The sequence below is a fragment of the Anas platyrhynchos genome, chromosome 15, assembly GCF_047663525.1.
Source record: "Anas platyrhynchos isolate ZD024472 breed Pekin duck chromosome 15, IASCAAS_PekinDuck_T2T, whole genome shotgun sequence".
In the NCBI taxonomy this organism is placed as follows: domain Eukaryota; kingdom Metazoa; phylum Chordata; class Aves; order Anseriformes; family Anatidae; genus Anas; species Anas platyrhynchos.
This window is the reverse complement of record NC_092601.1, coordinates 3,644,920-3,663,789: the sequence shown is the minus strand read 5'-3', so window position 1 is coordinate 3,663,789 and position 18,870 is coordinate 3,644,920. Positions and strand designations below refer to the sequence as shown.

Here is an 18,870-nt window from a genome sequence, read left to right as displayed (position 1 = left end):
CTCCAGAGCATCTTTTCTCATTTAGTGTTTCATGTTGCCAATAAATTCTTGTCATCCAGGATGTCTGAACTCAGCTGGTAACATTGGTAGGGACTTGCAGCTTGATCCTCATTTGAAGACCCTCGTCTAAATGCACTGAGAATCTGAGTCTCCCTGCATCCTTGTGGTCTCAGCAGCTTTATTCCTGCCATCAGCTGTTTCAGTTTTCTGTTTTCCCCTCTTTTGGATTTCTCTTTCTTTAGACCAGCAGATGCAGTGGCAAAGAAGCAGAAATGAGCAAACCCAGCAGTGTTCAAAACCTGAAATATCTTCAAGTCTTAAAATTGCCAACCGCATCCTGGGCTGCATCAAAAGGGTGGCTGAGGGAGGTAATTATCTTCCTCTGCTCTGCCCTTGTGAGGCCCTGCTTAGAGTGCTGCATCCAGCTCTGGGGTCACCAGCACCAGAGAGATGTGGACCTGTTGGAATGGGTGCAGAGGAGGGCCACAGCAATTATCAGGGGCTGGAGCACCTCTCCTGTGAACAGAAGCTGAGAGCATTGGGGCGGTTTAGCCTGGAGAAGAAAAGGCTCCGGGGAGGCCTTATTCCAACATTACAGTACTTAAAGAGGTCTTACAAGAAAGACAGAGAGAGACTTTACAATGGCATGTAGTGATAGGCCAAGGGGTAACAGTTTTAAACTTAAAGAGTGTAGATTTAGATTAGGTATTAGGAAGAAATTGGCAGTGAGGCCCTGGGCCAGGCTGCCCAGAAGTGCTGTGGATGCCCCATCCCTGTCAGTACCCAAGGCCAGGCTGGAGGGATTTGGGCACCCTAATCTAGTGGGAGGTGGGAGGTGTCCCTGCCCACAGCAGGGTTTGGAACTGGGTAGTCTTTAAGGTCCCTTCCAACCCAAACTTTTCTGTGATTACATTAAATAACACTTGCTTTCCTGCACAGCAAGTACATTAATAGTGAAAAAACATTTTGCTCTCTATATAGTTATTAAATAACAATACATCTTCAAACACACAATAAAGCAGATAATACTTTTTGTTATCTGCTGTTTGTTTGTGTTTGTGTTTTTTTTTTCCAAGTCTTTTGACAGAACTTAATGAAATGGACAAATCTCTGAAAATTTAAAACATTAAACAGATTTTCTGGATTATTCATCAAACCATTGTGTCCAAGTAATACTTGATTTCACTTGAAAGAGGAAAAAGAGGAAAAAGAGGAAAATTAATCTGTCATTGCTAAAAGCAGACATCAAAATATTGAACCTGATGAATGAATACCAGGACTTCAAGGAGAGCGCACCCTCATCTTCTGGAGCACATGTTTCATAGACACATTGCGACAGCAGCACAACAGCAAGGCTAAGGAGATGAAATGCATGGTAGGCCGTCATCTGGCCATCAGACCAGACCCCTGTGAACTTCAGGATGATGCTGCTCTCTGGCTTAGGTGATGATCACAGAATCAACTAGGTTGGAAAAGACCTCCAAGATCACAAAGTCCAACCTCTGACATCACACTAACAAGTCCTCCACTAAACCATATCACTAAGCTCTATATCTAAACATCTTTTAAAGACCTCCAGGGATGGTGACTCCACCACTTCCCTGGGCAGCCCATTCCAATGCCTAACAAAGCTTTCAGTAATGAAGTTCTTCCTAATATCCAACCTAAACCTCCCCTGGCGCAACTTAAGACCATTCCCCGTTGCCCTGTCACCAGGCACGTGGGAGAATAGACCAACCCCCACCTCACTACCTGTAGGTACCTCGCTTAGGCACAGGTACATAAGGTAGCTGTAGAGTGCGATAAGGTCGCCCCTGAGCCTCCTCTTCTCCAGGCTGAACAATCCCAGCTCCCTCAGCCGCTCCTCATAAGACTTGTTCTCCAGACCCCTCACCAGCTTCGTTGATGAATAAGGGAAACAACGCCTGGTGAGAATATGAAACCACAGACTGCCCAGAGCTATTTGGTCAGCTTTCTAGTCCAACACCTTCACTACCAAAGGTAAAATAAGTCTCCAAATCCCATATATTATTTGGTTGTAATTGGAAATCGAATGTAACTAAACGTAAACACAGCATGGTCAACAACTGACCATGCCTATGGACAGGCACATCTTGCTTTCCAGGAGAACAACAGAGCAACAGCTTTGTCACCCCTCATCCATCCCTGTAAAAATCGGAGTTATTGTAAATGTTGGGAGATGTCACTCCCAGGGTGTTATGACTTTTAAACACAATGTGAATACACTCCTAGACAAAGCAGAAATTTCTATTCATAAAGCAGCAGAACTTTCCATGACAACTGGCAGGACAATTTTGTTTTACTGTTTGTTTGTTTTGATATTTTTTATTTTTTTTTTTTTGGAAAGAGGGCAAGAGAGAATTTGTTCAATTGACGTTGCATTAGCGAACTTCTAATTCTATCTATCCTGCTGTGATGGTGCCAGTATTTCACGCAATGATATTTTTCTGTCTTGGGTGATTCTAGGTCTTCCATGGTTGGGAAAAGAGTTGAATCTATATATATGCATTTAAAATTTATATATATATATATATATATATATATATATATATATATATATATATATATAGTGTTGGAAACAATATTTTGGATTAAATCTTTAATTCATATAGAAACACTATTTTATGTATAGGTATCAGAAATTAACGTTGACTGGATCATCTCAAAAGCTAAAGCAAACTGGATTTTTTCAGGGTCTGGTCTGGAAAACTAATGAAAGCATCTTAGAATTGTAGTGGCAAAAAGAATAATTTTGTGCTTCAAAACATATATATCTTCAAGTTAATTTAATACTCAAAGGATTTAAGAAAGAGGAAGGAGGAACTTTCACTTCAGAGCTTCCTTTACATAGAATTTCTTCATAAGTGGAGATGAACCTTGCTATCTAGGTGTGGGAAGCAGCACATAAAGCATTACCTACCTCCATTTACACACAAATTAGCTATTATGGCATAGCCTTAGAATACTATACTGGGTTTAAAGCTGAATTTAGACTGTCATTGTAACAGATGAAGTCTAAAATCCTCTTTCCTGCTCTATTTTTGAGCTTGATTTTCCTCAGGCATCACCTTATAGGGCTACTTTCCTGCTCTCCACCGAGTGGTCTGCCCCTGAGTTTGCCAGCAGTGCTCTGCTGTGTGACCCCACTTCTCCTGCATGTTCCAAGCATGGACAGGGAGGCCCAGTACAGCAATTATTTTAGCCCTTTATCATTGTAAGTATGCTCTGAAATCCTTTCTTCAAGTTCATTCCTTAATACAGTATCATATACATTTATCTTTTAGTTTAAAATACAAAGCTACACTATCTGTGGCCTTGAACTGTGAAGATGACATTTCAGAATAAAACCCCAATTTAGGCATTGATTTCTAGAGGACACTTTGACCTTCATGTAGGAAGAAAACTGCAATTGAGGAATGAGGAAAAGAAAACTCAATTAATTTATTTTATTCACACTGGCATGGAGAGACTGGTCAGCTCCCATAGATTACTTAGCAGTGCTAAATGCTTGCATAAACTTGCTTTTCTTGCTGATTATATGTGACAAGAATAGTCTTGGGGAGTTATTACATAAGGAGAACTATTTAAAGTTTATACATTCTAGTGTAATTCTGACATTTCTAAATTAAAAACAGCCTGTTTCTTGTTCCTATGTTGTTGGAGTAGCTCAAAGCATCTTCTGTACAGAAAATACATTCTCACATCAGTGCTTTGCATAACAAAAAGACTTTATTAACTACAGTACACTATATCCAAACAATGCCTATTAATAATTTCTGTGTGCACCATGCACTGCACACTGCAGAATCTCCTGGTGAAGTCTCATCTCACTACCCTAACACTTGCAAGCCCTGTTCTTGTAGTCATACACATTTAATGAGAAAAAATGATTGAAGAAAGACAGCTTGTGCTGAATGCGTAAATCAAATCTACAGCTGTGCACTGCCAACCCTGTGGGGTAGGAGCCCTTTTCAAAACAAGTTCAAGTTGTTATGGTCTGTCCAACTGTACCTCTGTATTTTAAGCACCAACACTTGTGATGACAGAACATTCTAAGTTTTATGGTTTATGAAATACATGTATGAAATGTTAAAATCCATTTACTTGGCAGTATTTGGCCTCTAAGAGAGCTTCTGAAGAATCACAGAATCACAGAATTTCTAGGTTGGAAGAGACCTCAAGATCATCGAGTCCAACCTCTAACCTAACACTAACAGTCCTCACTAAACCATATCCCTAAGCTCTACATCTAAACGTCTTTTGAAGACTTCCAGGGATGGTGACTCCACCACCTCCCTGGGCAGCCTGTTCCAGTGCCTAACAACCCTTTCAGAAAAGAAGTTCTTCCTAACATCTAACCTAAAACTCCTCTGGTGCAACTTAAGCGCATTCCCAGGCACGTGGGAGAACAGGCCAACCCCCACCTCGCTACAGCCTCCTTTGAGGTATCTGTAGAGAGCAATAAGGTCGCCCCTGAGCCTCCTCTTCTCCAGGCTGAACAAGCCCAGCTCCCTCAGCCGCTCCTCGTAGGACTTGTTCTCCAGGCCCCTCAACAGCTTCGTCGCCCTTCTCTGGACCTGCTCAAGCACCTCGATGTCCTTCTTGTAGCGAGGGGCCCAAAACTGAACACAGTACTCGAGGTGCGGCCTCACCAGAGCCGAGTACAGGGGGACGATCACCTCCCTAGCCCTGCTGGTCACAGTGTTTCTGATACAAGCCAGGATGCCGTTGGCCTTCTTGGCCACCTGAGCACACTGCTGGCTCATATTCAGCCGACTATCAACCATCACTCCCAGGTCCTTCTCTGCCAGGCAGTTTTCCAACCACTCATCTCCCAGCCTGTAGTTCTGCTTGGGGTTATTGCGCCCCAGGTGCAGGACCCGGCACTTGGCCTTGTTGAACTTCATGCAGTTGACCTCAGCCCATCGGTGCAGCCTATCCAGATCCTCCTGCAGAGCTTTCCTACCCTCGAGCAGATCGACACACGCACCTAACTTGGTGTCATCTGCAAACTTACTGAGGGTGCACTCAATGCCCTCGTCCAGATCATTGATGAAGATATTAAAGAGGACCGGCCCCAGCACCGAGCCCTGGGGGACGCCACTAGTGACCGGCCTCCAACTGGACTTGAGTCTATTTACCACGACTCTTTGGGCCCAGCTATCCAGCCAGTTTCTAACCCAACGAAGCGTGCGCCAGTCCAAGCCAAGAGCAGCCAGTTTCTTGAGGAGAATGCTGTGGGAGACGGTGTCAAAAGCCTTGCTGAAGTCAAGGTAGACCACATCCACAGCCTTTCCCTCGTCCACCCAGCGCGTCACTTTGTCATAGAAGGAGATCAGGTTCGTCAAGCAGGACCTGCCTTCCATAAACCCATGCTGACTGGGCCTGATCACCTGCTTGCCCTTCAATGCTGTGCCTGAAGATGCCATTTTCATAGAAAACAACAACTGTTCCAGGACATTATACAGCAAACAACTCCTATTCTAAGTATGCACATACAGCTCGGAAAATTAAAAACATCCCATAAACTCCTATATGAAATTGGCACTGAGTTTCCTTCTTGTGGCAATTCCAACCTCCTTTTCTGCAAAGTGCTGCATCTGCACTATTCAGTCAAAAGAAATATAATAAATACTGCTTCATAACTTTCCTATGATATATTATAAAGAGTTATAAAAATATGCAAGATTCCCTTTACTTCCTCTCACAAAACATATAAAGAAATTTATTTCTGTGGCATGTATTATGCAACGTTTTGGATACGAGTAATGAGGAGTACTACTTCCAATGGGGATATATAAAAGTCCCAAGATAATAAATAAATGACAGAGAATCCCGATTTAAACCTTGTCAGTTCCCATATGACAAACTGTTTTGAGGAAACTCCCATACCAACTTGGATTAGTGCAGATGAAGTTTTACAGTTATTCTCGTAAAGGCAACAAAAATTAAATCCTCACAAGCAGAAGTGACATATTTCAGTTCAGGTTGTAAAAGCTGCCTAACTAATCTAATGCTTCTACAATTTCCAGGGACACCTCCTTTACTGCTTTTTTCCTTTCTTTCAAAATGTTACCAGCTTCCTGCAAGTGATAGTCCCAGAGAAACTGTCAAGGCCTTCATAGCATTTTGGAAACTGAATTCATAGTTAAGGTACACAATGGAGCAATTTTATTAACTAAGTTTCATACCCCCCAACACTAATTTCTATTGCCTTCTACTCCAGGCCCAGAGCAGTGTCTATTCTCCACAGCACGTAACATCATTTCCATGTGCACAGTAAGCATTGTGGCAAGTCTTGAGTGAGCATTGCACATTCTCTTGGAACATCTGAAAATCATTGCTTAAAAAGAGTGTGACAGGATCAAGAAAACAAACAAAAAAACATTATTCTCCTTCAAGAAACATATAATGCCACTAGAATGGAAAATTATCAAGGTTCTGTAGGAAAAATAAACAAATAAATAAGACAATAATCCTTACTTGTGCAAGGTGTGAGATGGCCGGTCGTTTTTCTCCAGTTGACCATAGCAGCTAGTTTTTGCTTCAGGAATGAAGGAGTATTTTTCCAGCATGGCTGATGCAGCAGTGGCAATAATCCCAAGGCCGTCCCGCACCCGAGCTTCTAAGCTATAGTCCCACTCATCATAAGATGCTGAAATGAGTCCTGAAGGAAACTCCTTGGGGGTGATTTCTGTGTTACCACTAACCAGGCTGGGAACTATCCAAAAGAAATCATAGCCAGTAAGGCCCAGGGAGCGAGCCTCATCCAGTATGTAGATAGCTTCATCTTTGGAGCAATACAGCAGGATGACAGATGAATGAATTTTCTTCAGCTGAATTTGCGTCTTGGCATCTCCAAAGGCAGTATCAAGTATGATGATGTTCTGCATGTCCCAGCCCACAAAACTATTTTCCACTGTGGTCTTAATGACATTGATGAAGTCTCGATATCCAGGGAAAGTCGTGGTCACCAGAGAAAACACATGCCAGTCATAATCCTGCATGATCTTCAGCATGACAATGGCCTCCTGCTGGATAGAAGCCCCAAACTGGAAGAACGTTGACATCACATCCTAGAATACCAAATACAGTGGAAGATTACTACTTTGGGACAAGTCTAAAAAGAAGATAATCTCTACTTCTTTTTTGGGTCCATTGTGGCTACCAAACTTTTGCTGTATTCAAAGACTTTTCTGTGCCTTATTGTATTCATATCATTAATAACCAATGCTGATCATAAGTGAGTACCACAGCAAATTAAAATATTTGCCAAAGAGCATGAACATATATTTACATAGGAAACTGACCCAATAAATTAATATCAATTTTCAGACACAATGTAAATAAATTGCAATGTGCATGCTGTACAGATATGAAGGACCTCTGTTACTGCCAAACCTAATGTCTGAGTGATACTTCACTTCCCATAAGTCCGTATTGGTGGACACTGTCAAACTCCACAGAACTATTTATCGTTCCCACGTGCCAAGCTCACTACTGCTCACAAACTCACTACTGCTCATGCTTCATTCAGATCACATGGCCCATTGATGCCTATTGTAGAATTAACAGGATGGCACTCCAGGGACAACCAGCAAGCTGCTGGTGTACTCATTAAAGGGCTGAAATGGGAGAAAATTCAAACAATGATCTCTTAGTCTGTAACTGGAAGCTGCATTGCCTTCCTGAGGGATACAGCTGTGCAATCAATTTGCTGCACAACTTGTTTCTAATATTTGTCTTGGGCTTTTACAGTATTCACAGCATTCTACATGGCATAAGGGAAGGTACCTCTTATTTTAACAACCTGTTAAAGTCAAAAATAGGGACACATATATTTTGTGGGCACTAAATTTACAAAGTTTTCAATTGGTCTATTTTTGCCATATTGCAATAAGTTCTAAATTTATTTCTGAATTTTGCATTCTGGATTTATATACATTGCAATTATTAGAGTATCAATGTATACACCTTCTTTATTTTCAATTTACTTCAGTATTTTTTCCAGACCATGCATCATACATGAAATTATTCTATGCATCATACAGAAATTATGCTGAAAGAAAAGTTTATCATTTAAAAAAGGAACCAATCATACAAGATTTCTTAGGTAATGTCCTGGTTTCAGTTAGGAGAGAGTTGGTTTTCTTCCTAGTAGCTGGTGGAATGCTGTGTTTTGTCTTGGGATGAGAGGAGTGCTGATAACATGCTGACATTTTAATTGTTGCAGAGCAGTGCTTACACCAAGCCAAGGACTTTTCAGCTTCTCACTCTGTCCTGCCAGAGGGCAAGCTGGGGGTGCAGCAAGAGTTGGGAGGGGACAGACCCAGAGCAGCTGACCTGAACTAGCCAAAGGGGTATTCCATCCCATCTGGCATCATGCTAAAAAATATAGAGGGGTGGTTAGCTGGAGGAAGAAGGGCCAGACTGCTCGGGGTTAGGCTGGACATTGTTCAGCGGGTGGTGAGCAACTGCACTGTGTTTTGTACACATTGTTATTAGTAGTACTTGTTTTGTACACATTGTTATTAGTAGTACTATTTTCATCATTATTGTTATTACTATTTTCTCTGTCTTAATAAACTGTCTTTATCTCAACTCACAGGCTTCACTTCCCTGTTTCTCTCCCCCATCCCAGAGAAGGAGGGGAGAGGGTGAGCGAACAGCTGTGTGGTGTTCAGCTGCTGGCTGGGTTAAACCACAACAGGTAACCTTTAAAGGAGAGAGATTTTAACTCTATTACTAACACACAGTGTGTTTAATTTCAGTTTTATGAATGCGGTTGTGAACTGCTATCCTTTTGCAGGTGAGGAGAATAGAAGCAGATTAATTGACTTAGGTTTCACAGGAAGGTGGTGTTAAACATACAATTATTAGTGGGAACAATAACTCAGCTCTCCAAGTTCTGGCTTTTATCTACTGAAATCTATTCACAGGAAACTGAGTGCCTGTATATTTTATTTTATTTTAATAGAAGATGAGGAGTGTTATTACTTTCAGAACATTAAGAACCTGACACCAGGATTTTATATAGCTTAACAGCAATACCAGTCTTAAAACTGGTGTCAGACCATGAAGACTGATGTCGAAGGTATAAAATACACATCACTGGTGGTAATGAAACCATCTGCTGTGGCACATTTGTCACATCAAAGGCAGCATTCTGAATGCCAGTACCAGATTTCACAGAATCATAGAATAGCCTGAGTTGGAAGGGACCCATGAGGATCAATGAGTCCAGCTCCCAGCTCCACAAAGGACAACCTACATGGTAGATAAACCAAACAGCTGAGAACATTGTTCAAATGTTCCTTGAGCTCAGGCAGGCTCGGAGCCATGACCACATCCCTGGGGTGTCTGCCAGTGCCTCACCACCCTCTCGGTGAAGAACCTTTTCCTGATATCCATCCTGAACCACCCCTGTAGCAGCTCCATGCTGTTCCCTCGGGTCCTGTTGCTGTCCCCAGGCAAAAGAGATCAGCACCTGCTCCTCCGCACCCCTCTAACCATTTTTGTAGCTCTTCTTCAGACAGACCCTAATAGTTTTATGTCCTCCTTATATTGTTGCATCCAAAGCCCCATACAGTACTCGAGGTGAGGTGGCACCAGTGCTGAGTACATTGGGACAATCACTTCTTTCCAACATTAAGCTCTTCGGTGCTTGATAGACCTCAGGATATGGCTGGCCCTTTTGGCCCCAGGGCACACTGTTGACTCATACTGAGCTTGCCAACCAGAATTCCCAGATCCCTCCCTGCAGAATGGCACACCAGACACTTGTTCCCTAGCCTGTATGTACATCCAAGGACAACAAAAGTGCAGATACAAATATCACAAGCCAAATTCTCCTCTGAAGAAATTCCACGTAGCTCCACTAACTTCATGTGATGCTTTTATAGCAGCTGAAGATCTGACTCTATGTGTTTACAATGATTTTGAAACAGATGGTAGACTGCAAGTAAATTCTAGCTTTAGGAACCTTAGCAGATATTTAAACACCTATGAAGAGAATATTCAAAGGCACATTACCTACTATGCTTAGACAAAAAATAAAATAAAATAAAATATAAAATAAAATAAAATAAAATAAAATAAAATAAAATAAAATAAAATAAAATTTAGTGAAGAAAACAGCAAATAATTAAAACTATAAGGGATTCTAGAGTTGTATCCTTAAACACCTACAGAAATTTCATATGGGATTTTTTAAAGCTTCACATTCCTCCCAAAGAGTACAATTATTACTTTGCTTTATACAGACTTAGTATTTTATTACACATGCAAAATCTAATTGGTACTTTTCTATATTCAAAAAACAAACTGAAATGATGTTTGTAAAAAAAAAAAAATCAGCTATTTTCATTTAACTGTTATCTTATCACCCATTAAAGTCATTTCTAAAGGAGGAATATAGATGTAATATCAAAGGTGCTTTCGATGTACATCAAATGAATGTACTTTTTCTTTTCTCTTGGCCCCATATTTTGAAATTATTGGTGGAGGATACAAGAAAGCTATACCAGTTACCCAATAAAAGAAACTTTTATACAAATGAATTCTGTAGATAAATCTCAAAATATGAAAACCCCTAGATGTTACACTGATATGAGCAAAAATTTAGTTAGTAGTAGTTATGGAAATTATTAAGAAATGCTTTATTCAAACTGACTTGATTTTTCTAGCTTCTTAGCTGGATTCTAGCGCAGCCATGTAAACAAAGAAACAGCAATGATCAGAGAAAGAAATGAATAAATGAAAATTTTATTTTCTTCTATCTTGCACATGAACACAGTTTATAGCTATACTGAGCAGTCAGGCATTGGAATGGGTTGCCAAAGGGAGTGGTGGAGTCACTGTCCCTGGGGTTGTTCAAGGAAAGGTTGGACGTGGTGCTCAGGGACATGGTTTAGTGGGTGACGGTGGTAGTAGGAGGATGGTTGGACCAGATGATCTTGGAGGGCTTTTCCATGGTTAATGATTCTATGATTCTGTGATCTCCCAGTATGTTTCACACCAAAAATAAGGAATCCTTCAACTGTTTTGTTGTTGCTATTGTTTTAACAGTATTCTTGAATTTTGTATACAATGTAAAATTGTCATTACAGACCATAATTTCAACATTCCCATGTTCATGCACAGAACAGACAGCAGCTCTCTTTAGAGCTGTCATTTGACAGATTAGTATACTAGACTAAGTTGCTTTTTAATTAGTGTACTGAGCCTATAACTCAGTCACTATCATCAGAATTGCACATTTCACTTCCCTAATTCCAAGAAATTACATGAGTATTTCTCTCAAAACCACATCCTCAGCTATATTCATGACATCTTAGTTTCCAGCTCCAGCTTTTTCATGAGATCAGCAGGGCAGATTCACTGCTGCTGTAACAGCAGAGGTTAGCCCTGACCATGGTTTATGGCTACTGGGGGAAAAGCTGCAATAGATGGTTGGTTAGAGAAAGGAACGCTTATATAAAATACTATACTACTTTTATTAAATGAAAACGAAATGCTAAACCTGAACAAAATTGAGATATAAAAAGAGATATAGAGAAATAATTGTTCTATTTTATGCCACTGTAATGCAGATATTCTGTTTTTATAACAGTTTTAAGGCATGTGGTGCTAGGTCTACATATACAGTGCAAGCTGTTTCCTGTGTAATGAATTATAGTAGATATTCGGCATTCTTATAAAGACTGAAAATTTTGAAAAACAGAGATTAGTCATGAATTTAAGCTGAATAATTTCACATCACATCAAAAATACCCGGAAGGAAATTATTTTTATGAATCTCAAATGTAGGTGAATAATATATCTTGCAGTGCATTACCTTGGTACCATTTATACCAAACTACTTGAAATGATGCAATGATTCCCAGGTAAAAGTGAGGTGAATTGTGTTTAGATGTGATTAATATCCAGGTTTCAGACATACAGTCTCTTCCCTCCGTAGAGACCCATAGAAAAATTTCTGCAAATGCAGACACCAAAATAGAGGAGCTGAAAGGAAAACCTTTCCTCTCAAGACACCCTGCACACTTTTAAAGTCTCAAGTTATTACATTCCTGTCTCAATTCGTTAAGAGTATGGAACATGCAATTCCCAACACAAACATCTCACAGAGGCGCCCAGGGAGAAAACTCCCCCATTATCACCATGGGACCAATTTGGGGGGAAATTATACAAAACTATGTACTTTCAGGCAAAACAGAGCAACATGTGACTGTGGAAATAATCTAGTAATTATTAGAAAGAGCAGAAGAGACTTTCTTCCCTAGGACTTGTCACTCCAGTTCCACACATGGCAAGGCATGCTGCAGGATAGGCAGGGCAGGAACTCTATGGCCGAGGATAGATTTTATGTTCTCCAAATCTGCCCACACATACCTGTGAAGATTTTGTGTGTTCCACAATTTGGTACTGAGAAGATGAATACTCTCTGACAGAGCTAGAAAAAGGATGGAAAATTTCTTACCATGTAATTTATCTGTGCAAATGCAGAGCCACAAATTTGTAAAGGTCAACAGAAAGGACAAGTGGAGGGCTTTTTATTTTAAAAGTTTGCTCTGGGAGTGGAACACTCAAGATAGAAAAGGGCAGTAGCAAGCAAAGGAGTACATTATGGCTTTCCTATGTCTGACATGTCCCCTTTTATTATTTCAAGGAATAAATATCAGAGAAGCATGATTGTCAAAGATTAGCACCAGATTAATCAAGCATGTTCTCTCCCATCTCCTGAGGGAGCCTGCAGGGATTCATTTTGTAGAGGTTTCTTTATTTTCAGGTCCTGGTTTTATCCTAAGAATTTCACTAGATAACATTTTTTCTTCATTATATCTGCTTAATTATAATATACTTCTTTGCCTTATCAGGGCCTGCTACAAAAGTCAATGTTTGTCACTAATTTTACATTTACAAAAATTAGCAAATAAATACCAAGGGATGGAAACAGGGTTTCTAATGATCATTGCAGAGTCCAATGGTTTTCAATCCTTTACATTCTTCAAATACTAGTGTCATGTCTAATGAATTTAAAGTAACTCAGCATGCCATCACGCTGAAACAGCATAACTTAATTATGAAAGATGACTAGTTTTGTACAGAGGTCATGAACCATTCCCTAGGCTGGAACGCACCAGTTGGGTTTTCATTCATGGACTGCGCAAATATTGGAAATTGAAGTCTTCATGGAAGAATGCTTTCAAAGACTGAAATTACATCAACAAGCCTCTGACTGAACCTGATTAAGGGAAAAAAAAAATGATGTGAAACAGCTGGGATTTTCATGTTACTAATTGATAAAAGATTTATTCTCAAGATGTCCCCTTTCCAGATAATTTTCATCTTCCACTATTACAGAAATGGCTTACACTTATCTCAATGAAGAAGAGAAAAATTGACTCATGTAGTTCTGTGAAAAGCAGTGTGTAGCTGGCTGCACCATAGCTACTTGGATGAATGATGGCTCATAGAACTTCTGGAGTGAAAGAGAATCCCAACACATAAGTAGTACAGCACTGATGCCTGCATGGAAGATAAGGGAGGACAAATATTTCCTGATTACAGATCAGTCCCTCTTTTACCCATGCGGGTCCATGACATGGTGCTGAACATCAAGGTGAACTGTTAGCACTAGCCTAATATTTCTAATTTTTGGAGAAAAAGAGATTTGTACAAGTTCTGTACTTTCTCTAAGTATTTCACCGTGAAAAATATGGCAACATATAGTATATCAATTATTAGCAAGAAAGAAAGATTTTATGCCATATATTATAGCAGAGTATGATTTCTCTTATGCCCGTTGTTGTAATTGCAGATTAACATTTTGCCATTTATCTAATTTAGATATCTTATTTTCTCATGGTATGTACAACCAGTATCCTTATGCTTTATTCACGTAATTAGTCAGCACTGATACAAGTAAATGGTTTCCTGAACGGTCCAGAGAGACATAATTTTCCAGGGGGAAATGACTTGAAATTAGCCATTTTACACCTCAAGGAACACCTGAGTTATTTGGAGAGCTCTTGAGTCTGTCCCTTCAGTGAAAACCCTACAAACAGTTGTTATAAATGACTAGGAAATGATCAGGAAAGCTGATGACTTTTCAAAGACAGAGAAGACCATTGCTGGGAAGTTACTCCAAAGACATAGGGGAAAGTAACAGACTTTTTGATGTGTGGAAACATTAATCTCTGCCAACAGCTCACATTTGATGCATCACAACAAAATTGTGACAGAGCTAGAAGTAAATGAGGTCCTGTTTCTTATCATGTTGCTATGCAGAAAAAAAAGTTTAGAATATGCTGATGATGATCTGTTCTGTATGGGTTACCTACCTAGATGAGGCAAATAATTCACACAAAATGATGCTATAAAATTAGGTAGAAAGAAACCCGAACGCAAATCAGGTCTTGAAGTGTTGTTAGCTACCATGACTTTACCACAAAACTTTCAAAACAGAGGAGGGGAACCAAAGGTCCACCTCTGGTGTCACAGGATCACAATAAATAAATAAATAAATCGTTAAGTACAGTGGTTTTATTTAAGAATTTTTCCAGTTCTCATGGTTGTAGGGAAAAATATCAAAATGACTCCAGAGCACATTAGGGTCTGACAAACCCAACAGCAGGTAACTTTACACCCAAATCTCTTTAGTTTCCAGGCTTGGGTAATAAATTTTTACAGTTAAAGACTTAAGAGCAGCTCAGGATTACACTGCTTCTATGTAGTTTTGCTGAAAACAAAATGATAAAATCCCAGATTTATTTTCAGAAACACAAAAATGTATTTTGCAAACTCATAGAAATCTTTTCACCAGGTAACAGAAAAAAAACAAAACAAACAAACAAACAAAAAAAAAAAAAACAGTAATAGAGGGCACCAAAAAGCTTGTGAATCAGCCTGGTGCAAGTCCAAGAAATCCAGCAGGGATAAATGCAGATGTTTCAGGAAGGAAAGTCTGAATAGCTTTCCTCTCCTAGTACTGGTATTTCATTGGAACTCACATAATTTACCTCCTCTAAAAATAAAACACCATAAAAATGTAGGATGAATGAAGGATATCAGCCAAATAAAGATAAGTAAATGCGCCACATAAGTAAATAAAAAAAATATCTTGGGTCACAAACTATTCACACCCAATATCCTCACTCTCTTCTATTCACACTAGAGCATTATTTTCCAATATTCATGTTGCTTCTTATCAGTATTCAGATACTACATATTTTGCTAACAAAACAACATGCTGAGCTATGTGGAAATCCAATCTGTAAGCTATTGAGAGTTATCTATCAAATCAGTTAGTTCATTTACTTTCAACCACAGCTGCTCCTATAAGGCCATCAGAGATGAGCTTCTTTTGATTCATGGGCAATCTGGGGAACCTTAGCAGATATAAAAGCAAAGCATTTAGTTTAAAGCAGCTCATATGACTTCTTGGAGCAGATGTATAGTTCTAATTATAAATCTTGAGAACAATCCCATTGTTAATGGCCATGCTTAGTGAAAGCAACCTTATATAAGGTTTAACTGTCTGATTTTAAAATGAGACTGTGACAGGCAAAGCTCAGTACAAGTAGATGGATCAGACACAAAGGATGACTTCAAAATTTCCAAGGGGAGGGGAGGGAACATTTTATCTTCCTTTTTCAGTAAGAAGTGAAGTGTGCTGATCTGTATTTTTCTTTTCAATTTTTCAACAAACAAAATATCATTCTAAGATTGTAATCATGCAGATTAGAGTTACGTCTTTAAAAAGTGTAATGCCCAAACTTTGATTAACAGCTTTTTACAACACCAACCTAATTTATTTTTTTCCAAAATCAGCCACCCAAATCAATCTTGCTCTAACCTAGCCATAAGATTAAACATGCACGCAATTTACTGTGTGCCATCCACAGAACATGCTGGGACAGAATGCAATTTGCTTAGCATTTTAACAATCTGTTATATTAAAGTAAGTTGATTTTAAATTTTGTTTGTTGTTTTTGTTTAATGGTAATATTTTATGTGTTTACATTACTATTGCCATGGAATCAAAAATACATGTTGCTCAAACAGTTTATGGAAATTTTCAAGAATCAATGCTATGTGGAAATTCTTCCCTGGAACAAACTTTCATTCCTGCTTTTTGATATCTTATACACAAACCATTTTATGTAATTGTAAAGTGATATCACATGGGGAAATTAAATATGTACCTTAAACACCCAGCCTATAGGAAAACTGGTTCAGAACAAGGGGTTTAGAGTGCTTGTGGACAAGTAGGATTTTCAGTTAAAATTTTGTATCTTATCTAGTACAAGTATTGCACAGTAAAATTCTGCATAACCAACTGCTTGCTAATGCCTCACGCATCAACTCCTTTTACAAAGTTGGTTTTTTTGTACAGTTTCTACTGTTGTTCAGAGCTTTAATACCCACACAAACCAAATTTATTAATCCTGTAAACAGAATCAAAACTTCACTTACCCATGATCCGATTAAAATACACTATACTCAAGAATCCAGTCTTAAATCCAGAATCTGTAACAATTTGTCATTAAATGGCAGCTCATCCAAGCCAAACAACCTGATTACTATTGTGTAAGTGCACTAAGAGTGCATAAAAGCCATAAATTATATAGAAAGATATGCATAATTAAATATTGATAAAAATGCCTGAAGACATCATCTCCTTATCTGAAAACATTTGGTTTCAGATGAATGCTAAAATACTTCTCACTTGTGTTGGGATGAGATGCCAGAAAACCATTAACTAAGTCATTTCCATACATCTACACTTTAACAAGTAAAAATGAAGGCAACAAACAACTTCCCCCACCACCCCCTTTCACCAAATGGTGAGTATAAAATATTAAGCAAATAAGGACAGTTTATTTTTTTTATTGTGTGCTTGTAACTCTGTGCTTTTCCCTTGTGAGCCAGAAGTGTAGGACTGGCCACCTCTGTGCATCTATTTGGCCTTGGCCACATTGGACTGATGAGAGAAATCCAGCAGCATGAGGCTAGCTGACAGGATAAAGACATAGGCAGACGGGAAGGAAATCTTTTAAGAGAAAGGATAAATGTAGTTCAAGGAGCCACTCAGAACAGCTAGAGATTTGTAGGAGATATCCAAGTAACAGAGGATGACAATGATAAGACATGAGATTCAAGATCCCTCTTGATCTCTTCAGGAAGAGAGATGCATTTGGGTTTCCCAGGTAGTTTAAACAAGAAGAGGTGTGAACTTGATTCATCTGCCTTTGGAAGGTAAAGTCACAAAAAATTCACAATTTATCCAAAACATGCATGCTGCTTTTAAATTCTCCAAGAGGGAAGTGATACTTTAAAGTACTCAGAATGCTCCTCTGCTCTGATGTACAATCAGCAGATCTGAAGAGCATTCTCAAGGGAAATACCATTTATGCTTATCTTCTTTATATTCTCACTTCAGGCATATTTGGCCTCTGGGCAAAGCTACATCTGCTCTTCTGTTATGCTAATAGAAATTACATGCTTTCTCAAAGGGAGTGATCAGCCCATGGCAACAAATACCTTTTTCCATTCTATGTGTAATAGCAGCAACTCAGAAGTAACTTCAGTTACAAAAATTCTAAGATGAATGATCTATATCAATACTTACATATCAACCTAGCTTGAGCAGAGGGTGGCTAACTGTGAATCTTAGAATGAATCCCACTGATGAGAATATAGCCAAAAGTACCAGCAATTAATCATGTTCCTCTCATATTCATTTAAGAGACTTTGAATAATCATAGTTCAAATCACCCTTGCTGAAACAAATAAACAAAACACAATGGTGTTGGAAAATCTTCAGTACTCAGAGCTCCCACATCCATATGAGAAGGAAAAAAGAGTGGTAAGGAAGGCTCAGCTATACACAGATACAACAGTTTTACAGTATCAGTGTGCTAACCAGACAAGGACATGAGCATTTCATGGTGCACACTATGACGGATGGTAAGTAAGACAACAGAGATATGCAGACAAAAAAAAATGTGTTGCACATACTTCTTCCAACTACCCACACAGTTCCACACCTTTGAGCTGAAACTACATTTTTTTTTTTGGCATTCTGTTTAAGGATGCATTGATTTATTTAGTTTCAAGAATATCACATATCAACAGCTTTGCCAAGCATAAGCATAAGCAAATAATATTCTGGGCAGAAAAGCTTTACCTACACATATTCAAGTCACTGAGATTTTTATGCAGGCAGTAAAACTATTTCTTGTATCAAATAGCACAGTTCAAGTTACTATTCGTTAGTTAAGTAGAAGCAAAATATCTTTAAGCATGTTTCTGATTTGCAATAAATATCAGCAGGAAAGCAACTTCAAGAAAGGAAATGTTCAAACTGCTAAGCTTAGGTCCTTGCAAGGCACAGTAATTCTTTCTGGAAATGCTTTCAGATTTGACAGCCATACTAGACAGAGCAAATACTGCACTGCTGTAGCAAATTGAGTATCTCATTTACAGCCATAAAAAATAAAAACCATGTTCGCACAATGTTCAGTACAGTACGAAGAGGAATGAAGCTCTCTTCTTTAACCTGCACAATAATGTTATACTTTGAAGAGAGTGTCATGGTAATCCTCATAATGAATATGACTAAGCAACCATACATATTAGTTAGGTTGATGTTTTTAATGCCAGAAATTTCAATTAGTTGCTCTTTACAACACTATGCATATAGCTATTTACTGAAAAGATACAGTACCACACAAATCAGTGACTTCAATAGATCCATATTAAACATATCCAAATAAGCTTCAGAGTTGTTCTAACATATGTAGGAAATGTGAAAGCTTGTTAACTAGTCTCAGTATAGACAAC

General features: G+C 38.9%; 1 protein-coding gene across 2 annotated transcripts in view; it reads right to left on the bottom strand.

The window, feature by feature from the left end:
• GRIN2A (glutamate ionotropic receptor NMDA type subunit 2A) overlaps positions 1–18,870 on the bottom strand; it is a 193,214-nt gene that overhangs the window by 80,091 nt on the left and 94,253 nt on the right. For both annotated transcript variants that reach the window (XM_038187006.2, XM_021277526.4), the window contains one exon: positions 6,505–7,097. In XM_038187006.2, the coding sequence (XP_038042934.1) occupies positions 6,505–7,097 (593 nt within the window). The remainder of the gene's footprint in view (positions 1–6,504; positions 7,098–18,870) is intronic.